This window comes from Vulpes vulpes, chromosome 4, assembly GCF_048418805.1.
Source record: "Vulpes vulpes isolate BD-2025 chromosome 4, VulVul3, whole genome shotgun sequence".
Classification (NCBI taxonomy): domain Eukaryota; kingdom Metazoa; phylum Chordata; class Mammalia; order Carnivora; family Canidae; genus Vulpes; species Vulpes vulpes.
In genome coordinates, this window is record NC_132783.1 from 3,806,961 (window position 1) to 3,822,570 (window position 15,610).

The 15,610-nt window shown below is 45.0% G+C and overlaps 1 protein-coding gene and 1 pseudogene across 1 annotated transcript; one reads left to right on the forward strand and one right to left on the reverse strand.

Moving 5' to 3' along the window:
- Window positions 1–2,238: 2,238 nt before the first annotated feature.
- On the forward strand, window positions 2,239–7,200 carry NDUFC1 (NADH:ubiquinone oxidoreductase subunit C1). The gene is made up of 4 exons (XM_072755206.1): window positions 2,239–2,390; window positions 2,763–2,866; window positions 5,194–5,273; window positions 7,039–7,200. The coding sequence occupies exons 1-3, from the start codon at window positions 2,324–2,326 to the stop codon at window positions 5,251–5,253; spliced, it is 231 nt and encodes a 76-aa protein (XP_072611307.1). The 5' UTR covers window positions 2,239–2,323; the 3' UTR covers window positions 5,254–5,273; window positions 7,039–7,200.
- A 6,429-nt stretch (window positions 7,201–13,629) lies between these two features.
- On the reverse strand, window positions 13,630–14,561 carry LOC112934914 (small ribosomal subunit protein uS2-like; annotated as a pseudogene).
- Window positions 14,562–15,610: the final 1,049 nt, after the last annotated feature.

Sequence of the window (15,610 nt, forward strand, 5' to 3'; positions counted from 1 at the left end):
GAGCTCCTGGCCGGAATTGCTTCATCAGGATTCTTCTCAAGATGGAGTTTCACCTACAGCTGCCTCCTCCCAAGTGTAGGGTTCCATCAGCTCTAACACGCGGAGAGGAATGTACTTGTATTTCATCACTTTCCCAAAATATACACAAGTAAAAGGATACAGGAACCAAAAGAACAAACGAGCTTTTTCCACCAGCAGTACTGAACTTGGTAATTTGCTTCCTGGCTCTGTAGGCTCTGACTAAACACGGCTTCTGTTTCGACTTGTTAGATACTAGCAAAAGCTGTGTCAGGACAAGCTTCCAAGGGACGATGTAGAAAGAATATTCAACTGTCAGGTTGCTGAGCGGACAAGAAGTTGAGAACCAACAACTGACTCAGCATGTTAGTTGGGTGGTTTGCTTACTTGAGCATGAGGCCAGGAAGCTCAAACCAGGTTACAAACTATAATGTGACTCACAGTTAGCAATCTAGTTAGCCATTCAGTTGCATGTAAAAATGAACAAGAAAGCATTGTACGATGATTTTATTCATTGGACAATGATTATTATTTTTTCCCAGTAATATTGCTGAAGAAAACAGAGAGATGGGCATCTGGCTAGGTCAATCAGTAGAACATGAGACTCTTGGACATAGAGTGGTGAGTTCAAGCCCCATGTTGGGCACAGAGCTTACTTAAAAAGGAAGAAAGAAAAACAAAATTAAAAAAATATATAGAGAGAAGGAAAAGAGATTTGCTAATATTCATTGTGCTTTTATTTTTTCATATTTTAAAGATTGTGTTTATTTTTTCATGAGAGACATAGAGAGAGAGGCAGAGACACAAGCAGGCTCTATGCAGGGAGTCTGATGTGGGACTTGATCCTGGGTCTCCAGGATCAAAAGCCTCGCAGCTTTTGATTTTTAGGCAAATTACTTACTGTCTCTATGCCTCAGTATTACAGCTGTACCATAAAACCTATCCTATGTGGTCCTTGGGGAGCTTAGAAAGTATCTGGTAGTCGTAAACAATTTGATTTTGCCCACCGAAGACACTGTACTGCTGATAGGCTTTATCTTTCATAATTGAGCCAGATTTTGTGCAGTCACTTCTCAATCCAATCTGATATCTAAAGGCCATGAAAAATATGTATATATGTAATAGAAATAATTTAACACTATAATCCTTTAAACTTAATGCCATTTAGGAACATTTTAAAAGCACAAGGAAAGGCAGCCCAGGTGGCTCAGCGGTTTAGCACCTGCCTTCAGCCTAGGGCGTGACCCCGAGGTCCTGGGATCGAGTCCTGTGTCGGGCTCCCCACAGGAAGCCTGCTTCTCCCTCTGTCTCTCTCTCTGTCTCTCATGAATGAATAAATAAAATCCGTAAAAAAAAAATAAACTCGCCTCTTGTAACCTTGTTCTCTACAGCTCGGGGCCTCGGGACTGGTGGAGGCTGCCAGGTGGGCTACTGAGGATCAGCAGAGCTGGGCTCAGAAGACCCCAATCTGAACCCCACCTCCCCTGGCTGTGGGATCCTAAGCCTGAGCAGGTCAGGGCAGGGCAGGGCACTTCCGAAATACGAAGAATTCTCTCTTTTCCTCGCAGCCTCGGGAAGCTTCGCTAGGATAGTGCGTGTGAACAGGCTTCCGGAACTGAGGTCTTTCCAAATAGACGGTATGTCCCCTTGCACGAGCCAGTTGCCTTCTTGGAGCTTTATCTGTAACCTGAGGATAGTAAGGCCTGTCAAGCGGTCGTTATGAAGGTGAAAGGAAATGATGCATAGAAACCAGTAGGATGCATAACGCACAGCGTCAGGAACACAGAATGCAAAGTGCTAGTTGTTGCTCGATGCTTCATTTTCAGTTTTCTGGCTCACGTTGCAAGATTTTACTAAATCTGGGCAGCCCCGGGGGGGGGGGGGGGGGGGGGCCGGTCAGCGGTTTAGCTCCGCCTTCAGCCCAAGGCGTGACCCTGGAGACCCGGGATCGAGTCCCACATCGGGCTCCCTGCAGGGAGCCTGCCTCTCCCTCTCTCTGTGTCTCTCATAAATAAATAAATAAATAAATAAATAAATAAATAAATAAATATCTTTAAAAAAGAAAAAAAATATTTTTAGTAGATCTGCTGAGTATCCCTGGGGCAGGAGCCTGAAACGGGGCAGCCAAGTGGATAAATGACCCCCCCCACATTCCACCACCGCCTCCCGAGGTCCATTCCACCCACCAGGCGAGGCCGCCCCGCCCGCGAGCTCCCGCCGCGCTCCGCCAGGGGGCGCCCGGCCGCCCCGCCCCGCCCCGCCCCGAGGCCCCGCCCCCGAAGGAGGCGGAGCCTCGCCCGGCAAGATGGCGCCGCCCGTGCTGTGCCGCTCGGCCTCCCGGCTCCTGGCTCCGGCCCGGCTCCCGAGCGCCCGTGAGTGCTCCTGGCGGCGCAGGCTGCCCCGGCCTGCCCGTCTGCCGCCCCCGGGGCGGGCCCAGCCGGCGGGGACGCGGGGTCGGGGCCGCGGATCGCAGCGCCGACTCTAGGCTCGCCGTCGCCCGCCGCCGCCCTCTCTCGGTCCCTGCGAACGGCCTTCGGGGCCCCCGAGAGCCGGCGGAGGCCAGTGCCCGGGCGTGGAGGGCGGCGCGGAGGACGGGGGCGGCGGGCCCGCAGCTGCGAGCCCCGCTTCCGCCCGGGGTGGGGGCGGGGCGGCAGGCGAGGCCCACTTCCGCCGGGGGGGGGGGGGGGGCGGGGCGGGAGGGTTAGAGACGCTGAGGCACCTGCGCGTCCGCTGTCCGCCTGCAGCTCGCGCGCGGTGGAAGTTCTACGTTCGGGAGCCGCCGCGGGACCGCCCCGACTGGCCGAAGGTCGGGCTGACCTTGGGCACCGCCGTCGCCCTGTGGATCCACGTGAGTTGGCGCCTCCGTGGTGCGCGGGCCCCGCTCGGGGGCGGGGGGGGCGCGGGGGGGCGCGGGGCCGGGCCCACCCAGCCGCGGGTTCGCGGAAGGGCTCAGCGCGTGCGACCTCACGGCGGAACCCGGGGACCAGCAGAGGGAAGGAAGATTGCAGCAGCCTCGGAGTTAGGCCGGTCGTTAGCTGGCAGTTTGAGGAGGGCTTGTCCTGTACCGGCGAATGAGGATGGAGGCTGCCCTTGGGTTCATTCATTCATTCATTCATTCATCCCGGGAGACACAGACAGGCAGGCAGGGACACAGGCAGAGGCAGAAGCGGGCTCCCTGCAGGGAGCCCGACGTGGGACTCTAACCCGGGACCCCGGGGTCACGCCCTGGGCCGAAGGCAGACGCCCAACCGCTGAGCCACCCGGGCCTCCCTGCCGTTGGGTTTTACGAAGACGTTTTTTTTCCAGATGCTATACGGACACATCATCAATGGACAAGCAATACAAATTAAGCCCCACTAGACTCCCAAAACACAAGCTTTTAATCAACGTTTGGGTAAATGCACTGTTGGAAATCGTACTCTGTGTGTAGCAGCTTTTTATTTTCTCTTTACAGTATTACAAATGCTTTATTTATTTACTTTTTTAAAGATTTTATTTATTTATTCAGGAGAGACAGAGAGAGAGAGAGAGAGAGACACGCACACAGGCAGAGGGAGAAGCAGGCCCCATGCAGGGAGCCTGATGTGGGACTCAACCCGGGACCCCGGGGTCAGCCCTGGGCCGAGGGCGGCGCTAAACCGCTGAGCCGCCTGGGCCGCCCTCCAAGTGCTTTACATATAAAAATTCACTTAATCTTTTTCAACAACACTGTGTAATAGGTACTGTTATCACTGACTTTTTATAGGTAAGAAAACACTTGGAGGGGAATCCCTGGGTGACTCAGCGGTTACCGCCTGCCTTTGACCCAGTGCGTGACCCCGGGGTCCCAGGATCAAGTCCCGCATCGGGCTCCCTACACGGAGCCTGCTTCTCCCTCTGCCTGTGTCTCTCACGAATAAATAAATATTTTATTTAAAAAACAAAAAAAGAAAACACTTGGAGAAATTAGTTGGCTAAACCCGATTCTCCCTGACTTCAGAATTACAGTGTAGACCACCGTGAAATACTGCCTCTCTGTAGACACCTTTTTTTTGAAGTTGACTCAAAGGCTGTGTGCTATGTTAGTATTTAAGATTTTGTTTTTATCTCATGGGTTTGGGGCTTTCTCCACTGCCTCCCATCTCCAATGCTTAGATCTCTCATTTTGAATTTTCTCATTAAAATGGCTTGTTGATAACGGGAAGGAGTAAGAGATGGTGAACGTGGTTTACAACATAACAATAGTAACTAATCCTTTCAAAAATAATATTTGTGGGATGCCCAGGTGGCTCAGTGGTTGAGTGTCTGCTGTGGGTTCAGGGCGTGACCCCAGGGTCTTGGGATCAAGGTCCGCATGGGACTCTGTGGGGAGCCTGCTTCTCCCTCTGCCTGTGTCTCTGCCTCTCTGTCTTTCATGAGTAAATAATAAAATCTTTAAAAAATTTTTTTAGTCTTAAAAAAATATTTGTTATAATGAAGTTTTAATTTAAAGCTTTCCCCAAAAAGCTTGATTGCTGCCGAGAACTCTGAGTGTAATTGGATCTTTGCAGCAAATGTCACCCTTGTGTATCGACCATTGTTTTGGTTGCAGATTCTGTCAGACGGTGGTTCTAAGAAAGTTTCTATGTCCCTCGACATTGAATTAACACACAGACAATTGGGGATGGGGATGGTGACTCACAGTGTCCGGCATCTAAGGTTAGAGGTGTAACACAGCAACCAGGATGGGCCTCATTTAATGACTCCGTTCTGGTCCTGGTCGGTTGTGTTGGTTTAACTCCTCTGTAGTAACTTACTCTATTACGTTAATTACCTGCTGAATGAAATAATTTACTTGACAGAAGTTGAATTTAAACTCATAAAGGGGACGCCTGGGGGGACTCAGAGCATGATCCCGGGGTCCTGGGACCGAGTCCCACATCGGGCTTCCTGCATGGAGCCTGCTTCTCCCTCTGCCTGTGTCTCTGTCTCTCTATGTGTCTCTCATGAATAAATAAATAAATAAAATCTTTTAAAAATAATAAATAAATAAAAATAAACTCCTAAAGGCTATCTTCTCCTCAAATTTAGTATGTTAGACTAAAATGAACTAGTATATACCATTCATAGTTTTTGGACTTGCATCTCTTAGCCTTTTATTTTTAACTAGAATAATTTATATATATATTTCTAATTCTAATTGTTATCTACTTCTAGCTAATCAAAAAACATAATGAAGATGTTTTAGAGTATAAAAGAAGAAATGGGTTGGAATAAACCATTGAAATACTAATATAGTAAGTATGCAATTTTATAGGATTAATAAATTATGCAAGTTAATTTGACCTCTTTTTAAATAATGTATTTTGGTTGATTTTTTTTATTGGGTTTATATATATTTTTGTTACTTCTTTTTTTATTTTATTATTTATTTATTTTTTATTATTTTTAAATTTTTTATTATTTTTTATATATTTTTTATTTTTATTTTTTTTATTGTTACTTCTTTTAAGTAATTTCTAAACTCTACGTGAGACTTGAACTCACAACCCTGACATCAAGAGTTGCATGCAACTCCAACTGAGCCAGCCAGGTGCCCCTACTGAGTTTATACTTTTAGCACTGATATTCCTGTCTGTGACAAATTTATGAATTTTAATACCTTAGCTGAAGCATCTCTCAGCATAAATATTTTTAGCATCATTTTCAATCATGCTTTGTCTATGTTCAAAGAAAGTTGTGCTTAAGAATGAAATCAAAATCGTATCATTTTGTGAACCTAATGTATACAATGACTTCATAACATTGAAGACAAGTTACCATTATTCATGTATTTCTTAATATCTCTTTGTTATATGTGACACCTGAGTAAATTTCATGAGACTAGAAACCCTATTTTATTAATCATAATGTACTCAGCAAATTGCCCAGTGCTTGGGCCTGCTGGTAATTTAGTATTTTTAGAACAGGTGAATGTATGAGGGCAATAGATTGGGAAATCGTTTACCATATGACCATTTCTTTATGATTGTTACAACTAACACCCAATTGGACAGTTCCTAGTAAAATCTAGCTGTGAACAAGGTACTCTTCTCTGCATGCTCTGTGATTTAAAAGAAGGAATGAGGGACACCTGGATGGCTCAGCGGTTGAGCGTCTGCCTTTAGCTCAGGGCATCATCCTGGAGTCCTGGGATCCAGTCCCTCTTCAGGCTCCCTGCATGGAGCCTGCTTCTCCCTCTGCCCCTCTCTCTGTGTCCCTCATGGATAAATAAATAAAACCTTAAAAAAAAAAGAAAAAAGAAGGAATGAGTTTACTTTATATGTCTACATATATGTAAATGCATAGTTTATTTCTGAAAATCCTTTTAAAGAAATTTTACATTAATCTTTTTGCAAAATGAAAAATCACATACATCTCAGCTTTAATAAGGATTAGATTGATTCAAGTAGGTAACTTGGGGCACCTGGGTTGCTCAGTCAGTTAAGCATCTGCCTTTGGCTCAGGTCATGATCCCAGGTTCTAGGATCGGATCATGCCAGCATCGCGCTCTGTGCTCAGCAAGGAATCTGCTTCTCCTTCTCCCTCTGCCTGCTGCTCCCCCTGCTTGTGCTCTTTCTCTCTCTCTGTCAAATAAATAAATAAAAATCTTTTTAAAAAATAAAGTAGGTAAGTTATAATCTGCTTGATAATAGTAATCACTAGCATACACTTTTTTTTTTTTAAATATGTAAAAACTCTCAAGCTCGGCTCTCTAGGGTTTGATTATCCAAATTTTTTCACTTCTCTTTTCCTATTAATATCACCGTGTTATCCCTACAACAGTCAGCCAATCAATCGATAAAAATGAAGTAGATATTTAAATCAGGATGATTTTGCTACTCTTATAGGTCACATAAAAATTTTTTGCTAAAACAACACAATTAAGGGTTGATACTTTTTGTGGATTTTACTTTCTAGACTTTACCAGATACTCTAAGGTAAATTATTCAGAATGGTTTCAGTTTAATATTATTTCTGCTGGTTAATGATACAGTTTTAATTTTTTTCTCTTCATTATAGGTATGCTCCACGTTGTGATTATACTAGTTCCTTTGGATTCAGCAACCTGTTAAGTTGTAAACATGAGAGAAAAAGTTATATGTGAATATGTGAATGTATGCCAACTCAGCATTTGTGTTTTGCACCTTTAAATGAAAAAATAAAAATACTGATGTATTCAGATTATGCGTATTTTAACTATGTAGAAAATGTCAGTTCTAAAGTACATAACTTGAAGTATTCTGATGGAGAAAGTACCATCTGATAATGGGGTCGGTGGTAATAAGGGTACGTTGGTAAGAAAACTTGTTAAGGAGATAAATTAAAAATCGCTGCTAAAAAAAAAATCGCTGCTGAAGGATTTACTCCGTATACCAACTTTTCATTTCTAATCCAAATATTGTTGAGTGTGTTAAGGTGATAAAACTACATTATTTTTCAAAATACTTAAGAACCCAAATACTGTTTTCTTTGAGAGAAGCCATTCCGTTAAGTCAGAAAGGTGAATCGCTTACTCTTATTACTAGAGTGATCTTACTTCCTTGAATTTCAATGATTGTCATTTGGATGGCTTTTGTACTCACCAGTTATGGCACCGATTTGTTTTTTCTTTTTGTAATATGATTTAGCAAATGTCTATGAAAGGGGGGGAGAGGAAAGAGGGTTAATAGGTACAAAATAAAATACACTTCATTTATCCCTCATCAAAATCCTTTCTTGTGGGGACGCCTGGGTGGCTCAGCGGTTGAGCGTCTGCCTTCAGCTCAGGGCATGATCGAGTCCCGCATCGGGCTCCCTGCATGGAGCCTGCTTCTCCCTCTGCCTGTGTCTCTGCTTCTCTCTCGGTCTCTCATAACTACATAAATATAATCTTAAAAAAAAAAAAACTTCCTTTCTTGGGGGAAGGGAGGGAACTTTCTGTGTGTCAGTTAAGATTTATTTATATGCTGCTTCATTCATTTGTGACTTAAATGCTTAGGGTACCGTACATTTGAAAGTTCATTATTAAGGTCTCCATTCTGATGTTAAGTGGAAAGACTTACCGTATTATAATTGGTTTTGTATGTGTTTTGGGCTGTGGCCAACACTTACTCTGGGAGATTCATGGCCTAATATCCTTGGAAGTCACTTCTGAACATAAATTGAGTTTAATATTATTTTTAGATTAATTATATGATGCAAGTTCAGTGAAAGACCAGATATAATAGTTATTATAAACTTTTGTTAACTTGGAGCCCTAGCTGATGGACCTAGACAGGACCTTGGGGGTTATATAGACCAATGTCATATTTATACAAATGCAAAAAACAGAGACGAAGAGTGATTTGAACAGCACTGTGGTACATGTGATAGATTCCGAAGATGCCCATTGCCTACTCTTTGGAATCTGTATATGTTAGATTAAGTGGAAAAAATGAATTAAGATTACAGATGGAATTAAGTTTGCTAATCACTAAATTTGACACTTGAAGGGGGAGATTATCCTGGATTATTCATTTGGACCCAATGAAATTACAAGGGTCCTTGTAAGTGGAAGGGGAGACACAAGAGGGTGTCAGTGATGTGCTGTGAAAAAGACACAGCTGGCCGTTTCTAGCTTTGAAGGTGGAAGGGGGCCAAGAGCCGAGGAATGGCAAAGTCAAATTCTCCCCTGGAGCCTCTAGAAAGGAACACGGTCCTACTGACACCTTGATTTTAGTCCAGTAAGAACTGTGTTGGCTTTCTCACCTAAAACAAGCAAACAAAAAAAACCTGTAAGATAATAAATTTGTGTTGTTTTAAAACACTGTTGTGGTAGCAGTAGGGGACTAGCAGCACCACATGGTAATCGAAAACAAGCAGTCCAGGTATCAACTCCAAATCAAACCGTGTTCCACTAAAAGAAACCCTGAGAAATTCACCTCCCAAAAGGGAATTGAAAACTCCAAGACACTTGAAATTCCAGAAACTGATACCCTTAGTTGGAAATAAAATATAAATAATATCCACTCTATGTCAGGCTTTGCAAACCTAGCTGCCTCCCCGGTGTGGACCTCGATCTTGACTCTGCCTGTGTGACTCCAGGGGGAGCCATTCCTCGTGACCAGGCTGTCCAAAGGAACTTTCCTGTTACTGACGGACGCGTCCTGTCTGCTCTCCAGTATAGTAGCCACTAGTCCCGTGTGGCTGTTGAGCATTTGGAATATGATTAATGGGACTGAATTTTGAATATTTCATTTTCATTAACTTAAATGGCCACATGAGGCTGGCGGCCGCTTTCCTGGATAGCACGGATGTAGATCACTAACCTAGAGCCCTGTACACAGCGGCACTAGGAGAAATGCCTCCTAAGTTAAATACTGAAACCTCACTCCGACTGGGTTAAGCCAAAAAAGAGTTCTGAGAATACAGACCCCAAGAACAGGAATGCACCTCGGCCCAGTCGTAATGGGTCTGGAACTCCAATGTTATCAAGACTTGCTCTTGGTCCTGCTGTCTGTTTTCTTTACACAATTTTCTAACCCGGTCCACATTGTAAGAGGCCACAGTCCATAGGTCCTAGCTTTACATCTTAGTTGAAGAACGTAGCTGGATGGAACAAGAATCATTCTGATTCTGAATTCCCAAGAGGAACTGTGGTCACATTATGGTTTCTTTAGTGATAATATAAGAGAGTTTCCATTAAAGAGAAGATGCAGACAAAATCCTTTAATGACAGTCAAGTTTTTTTGTTTGTTTGTTTGTTTGTTTATCAGATCAAAATCGGGCACCTGGGTGGCTCAGTTGGTCAAGCAGCTGCCTTCAGCTCAGGTCAGGATCCTGGGGTCCTAGAATCCTGTGATGGAACCCCAGGTTGGGCTCCCTGCTCAGCCAGGAGTTGGCTTCTCCCTTTCCCTGTGCCCCTGCCACCCTCCCTCCCTCCTCTCCCTACCTCTCCTTCCCACCCCCTCATCCTCTTTCTCCCAAATAAAGTCTTTTTTAGACAATCAGGTAGAGCTTTTTTCATATTTAGTAGCTGTGAGGTGGTCATTTATTTAGTCATTCATTCATTTTTAAGTAAGCTCTGCACCCAATGTGGGGCTTGAACTCACACCTCTGAGATCAAGAGTTGCATGCTTTTCTGACGGAGCCAGCCAGGTGTCCCTAAATTATTTCCTTAAGTTGCCATGGAAAAAAATAAGCTATATAAACTCAGTTGCAAGTATAAGAAGTAATAGGTTGAATTGTGTCCCCCCCCCAAAAGATAAGAAGTAATAGGTTGAATTCCCCCCCCCCCAAAAAAAAGATAACATCATAGTCCTAACCCTCAGTATCTCAGAATGTGACCTTACTTGGTAATAGGGTAACCACAGATGTGATTAGTTAGGATGGGCTCATACAGGCATGGAGTGGATCCTTAATCCAGTACGACTGGCATATTTAGGAGAAGAGACAGACAGACACACGAACCCACCGAGAAGACGGCCGTGTAATGATAGAGACAGAGATTGGAGTGATGCAGCTACAAGCCAAGGATTATTACAAACTCTGAAGCTGGAAAAAGCAAGGAAGGATTCTCCGCTACAGCTTTCAGAGCAGGCGTGGCCCTGCTGACATCTTGATTTCGAGCTTTGAGGGCCCCAAACTGTGAGAATCTCTTCCTGCTGTCCTGAGCCATCTAAATTTGTAGTAACGTGCTATGATACCTTGGGAAAATTATACAGAAGTACTAGGGCATCTCATGTTTATTTTGCCAAAGAAGAGTAGGTGGAGAGTGTACTGAGTCACCTCCAAGAATAATTTAGGCATTTACCACCTTTGATGACCTTTCTCCGTCATTTTATCTAAATATTTTGGCCCATCAAAAGGGCATTTATCAGGGCTTTCTTCATTGCCAATTTGTCTTCCTAGGTACTCCTGTAGGTGTATCTATGTTGATCTATATAAAGCACACTTTATATTGATCTGTTGAAAGTACAGGTGATAGCCTAAGAATTTTTTTTAAAGATTTATTTATTTATTTATGATAGACACAGAGAGAGAGAGAGAGAGAGGCAGAGACACAGGAGGAGGGAGAAGCAGGCTCCATACCAGGAGCCCGACGTGGGACTCGATCCTGGGACTCCAGGATCGCGCCCTGGGCCAAAGGCAGGTGCTAAACCACTCAGCCACCCAGGGATCCCCGATAGCCTAAGAATTTAATGTTAAGAAAAACAAAGCTGTGGGGGGCCTGGGTGGCTCAGCCAGTTAAACGACCAACTCTTAATTTCAGCTCAGGTCATGATCTCAAGTCCTGGGATTGAGCCCCTCATCTGCTTCTCCCTCTCCCTCTGCTCCCTGGCCCCCACTCCCACACTTGTGTTCTCTCTCTCTCTCTCTTTCTCTCTCAAATAAGTAAATCAATAGATTCTTTAAAAAAAGGAAGAAAAACAAAGCTTTTTCTAACTTTTGATGGAGTCCGGGAAATCACTCCGTCTTTGAAAATTCCTTTTAGTTTATAGCATTTAAGCCTTGAGTAAGTATGATTAATATTGCCAATACAGGCCCCTTACAATAGGTATTCAAGGCTAATATCTTCTTTGTCAACAATCACAATTAGGTAGAGTCCATCTTAGGTAAGCCAAATTATTTCTGACCCTTGATTCTTGTTTTCCCAACCAGTCCACGAAAAATGTCAAGGATGTGCCCAAGGGCAGTATTATCAACAACGTGGCCAACAGCTGAGAAATCATTGCCTGAGTTTCTCAGTCCTCTATCCAAAGACCTATGTTAAAATTCTCTTGTGTTTGGGAGAAACAGCTTACCACAGAGTGAATTTGACAACCCATGGGCATGTCCTCTCTTAGGAAATATTTCATCAAGATATGAAGATTTTGCCATCAAAATGGAAAGCCACATATTCTGCAGGAGCAGTAAAGTAGGTAGAAAAGTCCCCTTCAATCCAGGAGGCACTGAGGTTGGGGTGCCTGGCTGGCTCAGTCACTGGAGCACAAGGCTCTTGATTTCAGGGTTGTGAGGTCGAGCCCCACGTTGGGCACAGAGCTTACTTGAAAAACAAAACAAAACAAACAAGAGGCATTAAGCTTTTAACTAAGATGGATAGGACCTGGAGAGTGGCACTATTTTATCTCACAATTCTGGCCTCTCTCAGCTGGCAAGGCCTCACCCAGCATAGAGGACGTGATAGACACCCCACTAGATCTTACCATATGATAAGAGAGTGGAATACAATGGGTCCTGTCGTGTGTGCATTGAAAAGCAGCAGAGGGACGCCTGGGTGGCTCAGAGGTTGAATGTCCGCCTTCAGCCCAGGGCGTGATCCTGGAGACCCGGGATTGAGTCCCACATCGGGCTCCCTGCATGGGGCCTGCTTCTCCCTCTGCCTGTGTCTCTGCCTCTCTCTCTCTCTCTCTCTGTCTCTCATGAATAAATAAAATCTTAAAAAAAAAAAAAAAGAAGGAAGGAAGGAAGGAAGGAAGGAAGGAAGGAAGGAAGGAAGGAAGGAAGGAAGGAAAGAAAAGCAGAATATGGTAAAAGGAGCTTTGGGCTCCAGCTTGGGCTGGTAGCCGGAATCTAGCAACGCCTCCTCCAACTAGGTGAGCTCGTTTCCTACTTAATGTGCCTTAGGGCTCACATGAACCCTATGAATAAAGGAATTATCCACATTTTACTCAGACCAGTAAAACAGACTGGGTATCTGGCTCCAAAACTCACACTTCCAACCACACTACTATACTACCTCAGTGTTTCTCATGAGTGATAATAAAGGAATAAGCAACATTACCCAATATCCCTTGGGATTGTCAAGAGGATGGAGTACAGAAATAAATGAGGCAATACTTTGGGAAAAGCTTTTAAAGTCCTATACATGTGTGTTATTCTTGCATCATTTAAACCAATCGGTTTGCGTTGTTAAAACTAGTTTGGTTTTAGGGGTCCCTGGGGAGCTCAGTTAGTTAAGCATGTGCCTTCAGCTCAGGTCATGATCTCAGGGGCCTGGGATCCAGCCCCTCATTGGGCTCTCTGCTCAGTGGCAGTGGCAATTCTGCTTTTCCCCCATCCTCTGCCTCTGTGATCTTTCTCACTCTCACTCACCTCAAATAAATAAATAAAATATTTTTTTTTAAAACCTAGTTTGGTTTTAACCAAAGGCCTTAGATTACATTTATTATTAATATCCGATCGGAGATTTCTTTGTGATCATTGGCCCCACTGACGGTGGGCTTGGTAGCTACCTCTGAGAAAAGGTGGTTCTCCGCCTCATATACCTGCGACTGTAACATCTCTGTGATAGCAGAAATCTTGTCTTGTTCCTTGGAGAGTGCCTTGGAACGGTGCCTACCGTAATAATACTCGGTAAGGATTTGTGAGATAAATTACGACGAATCTCCAGCGTCTTGCACGGTCTGTAGCATCTTGTGAGCATTTTGACACCCACTTAGAGTCTGACAGATGGGGTGACTACCATGCAACCTGGAGGTGATCCAGAAGACCTCAGACTATCCCAGAAAGAGAATACAACTGCACTCTGAAGAGGAGCCTAGAACAGTGTCCCCAGAGCCACCATCATTTACAAATATTTACTCAGAAAAAAAAAAAATCCTTTTTTTTTTTTTTTTTTTTGCTTTTTAGAAACTGTTTATTTTCCGTCAACCTTATTTCCATTTTGTTTGCCTCTGTAGAAGAGCAGCTTAAGACCCCTCCGCGGTTGTTCCTATGCACTCAGTGGCCTGAGCAGCAGGAGCTGCAGACCAGTCCTTGGGGGAGGGGGGGCTGAATAGGTGCACAGGGCCCCAGGCCGCCTGCAGACCATCTGCGACTTCAGGCTGGGTCGCAGTGACTCAGGGGCTGGAGCCGTCCACTCACCCTGAACTTCCTCCTTGGTCACAGCCTGGTCAGCAGCTCTTCCTTTTCCATCTCCCCAGGATCTCCGCAGAAGCAGACATCAGGCATGACTTCCCACGGGTGCTCAGGGGACACGGTGCCACACACACTCAGGATCTCCCGGGCCAGCACCCCACTGCGTGAGCTCCCTTGGTTGCAGGGATGGCAATGCCCACGCAGGGGAGGGTCTGTGTTAGAGCCACGGGAGGCAGGCTAAGGTGAGGCCTGGGGGTCAGCCCTGGGATTGGTCACCGCCAGAAGCCTTGGCTCTCGGAAGGCTGCCTGGATCAGCTTAGCGAAAGTTCCAGGAGCAGAGAGGCCAGCAATCGGAGTGGCTCCCGCGGCAGCAGCAAATTCCGGATTCCTGGATGATGCGACACATCAGCTGGGATTTCAATGCCAACAATGGCACCAGCTGCCAGCAGAAGCTTCTCCCGGGTTCTCTTCAGATTTAGGAGGTAGATACCATCACTTTTCCCTGTGTACTGTTCCATTTGGAAGTCAAGGTCGGTACCACCGAAGTGGGTTCCTGCTGCAAGGAAGTTGAGGGCCTCCAACTCCGTCATTTGCAGAACATCAAGGGCCCCAGACATTGTGAAAGTTTCCCCTGTCATATTGCAAAACATATATGGCAAAACAACGCCATATGGACCCTTCCCTGGGTAGCAAGGAAAGGCAGAAAAAAAAAACATTTTAGGGGAGCTTCTGACACACTAAATAATAATATAACGCACGCATTAATTCATTTAATGCATTTATTGCCTTTGACTACTTCTCCCTGGCAACCAAGTAAAAATTCATCGCCAAGTATACCAGGGAATGAATGAGCCATAGTGGAAGGCAGATTTGATTTGATTCGTCCGTTGGTCCTACCAGCTAGCAGTGCACTAAACATCCCACACCCCACGGAGATCCTAATCTCTAGTTGCCAACGGATGTGTGCCTGATGCTGCTCAACGTAGTAAATGCACTAACCTGCATTCTGCTACTATCAGGACTATCTCCTTGGTGGAGGCCTAGCCCCTTCTCACACTGTCTGGAAACCAAAATTCGATCTCTCGTTACGTACAGATCACCTAATTGCTCTCTCTCTTTTTTTTTTTTAAGATTTTATTTATTTATTATTTATTCATGGGAGACACACAGAGAGAGGCAGAGACACAGGCAGAGGGAGAAGCAGGCTCCATGCAGGGAGCCCGACGTGGGACTCGATCCTGAGTCTCCAGGATCAGGCCCTGGACTGAAGGTGGGGCTAAACCGCTGAACCACCTGGCTGCCCACCTCATTACTCTTATTCAAAAGTTTCATCACTAGGGGGATCCCTGGGTGGCGCAGTGGTTTGGCGCCTGCCTTTGGCCCAGGGCACGATCCTGGAGACCCGGGATCGAGTCCCACATCGGGCTCCCGGTGCATGGAGCCTGCTTCTCCCTCCGCCTGTGTCTCTGCCTCTCTCTCTCTCTCTCTGTGTGACTATCATAAATAAATAAAAATTAAAAAAAAAAAAAAGTTTCATCACTAGGGATAGCTAGCTACTCTGAGTATCAAAAAACCAGTTCTGATCATTGACTTTGTATTCTTCCAGTGAGAGTATGTCAAATATTACTAGAGTTGGGTGCAGAAGTAGAACCTCTAAGGAGTGTTTATTCACACAGCAAAATGTGCAAATGCGCCTGTAACATGCCAAGAGAACTTGACACTAGAAAAACTATGATCACGTCCTTTATTTTTTAATTCATGGTCATCAGCCCCT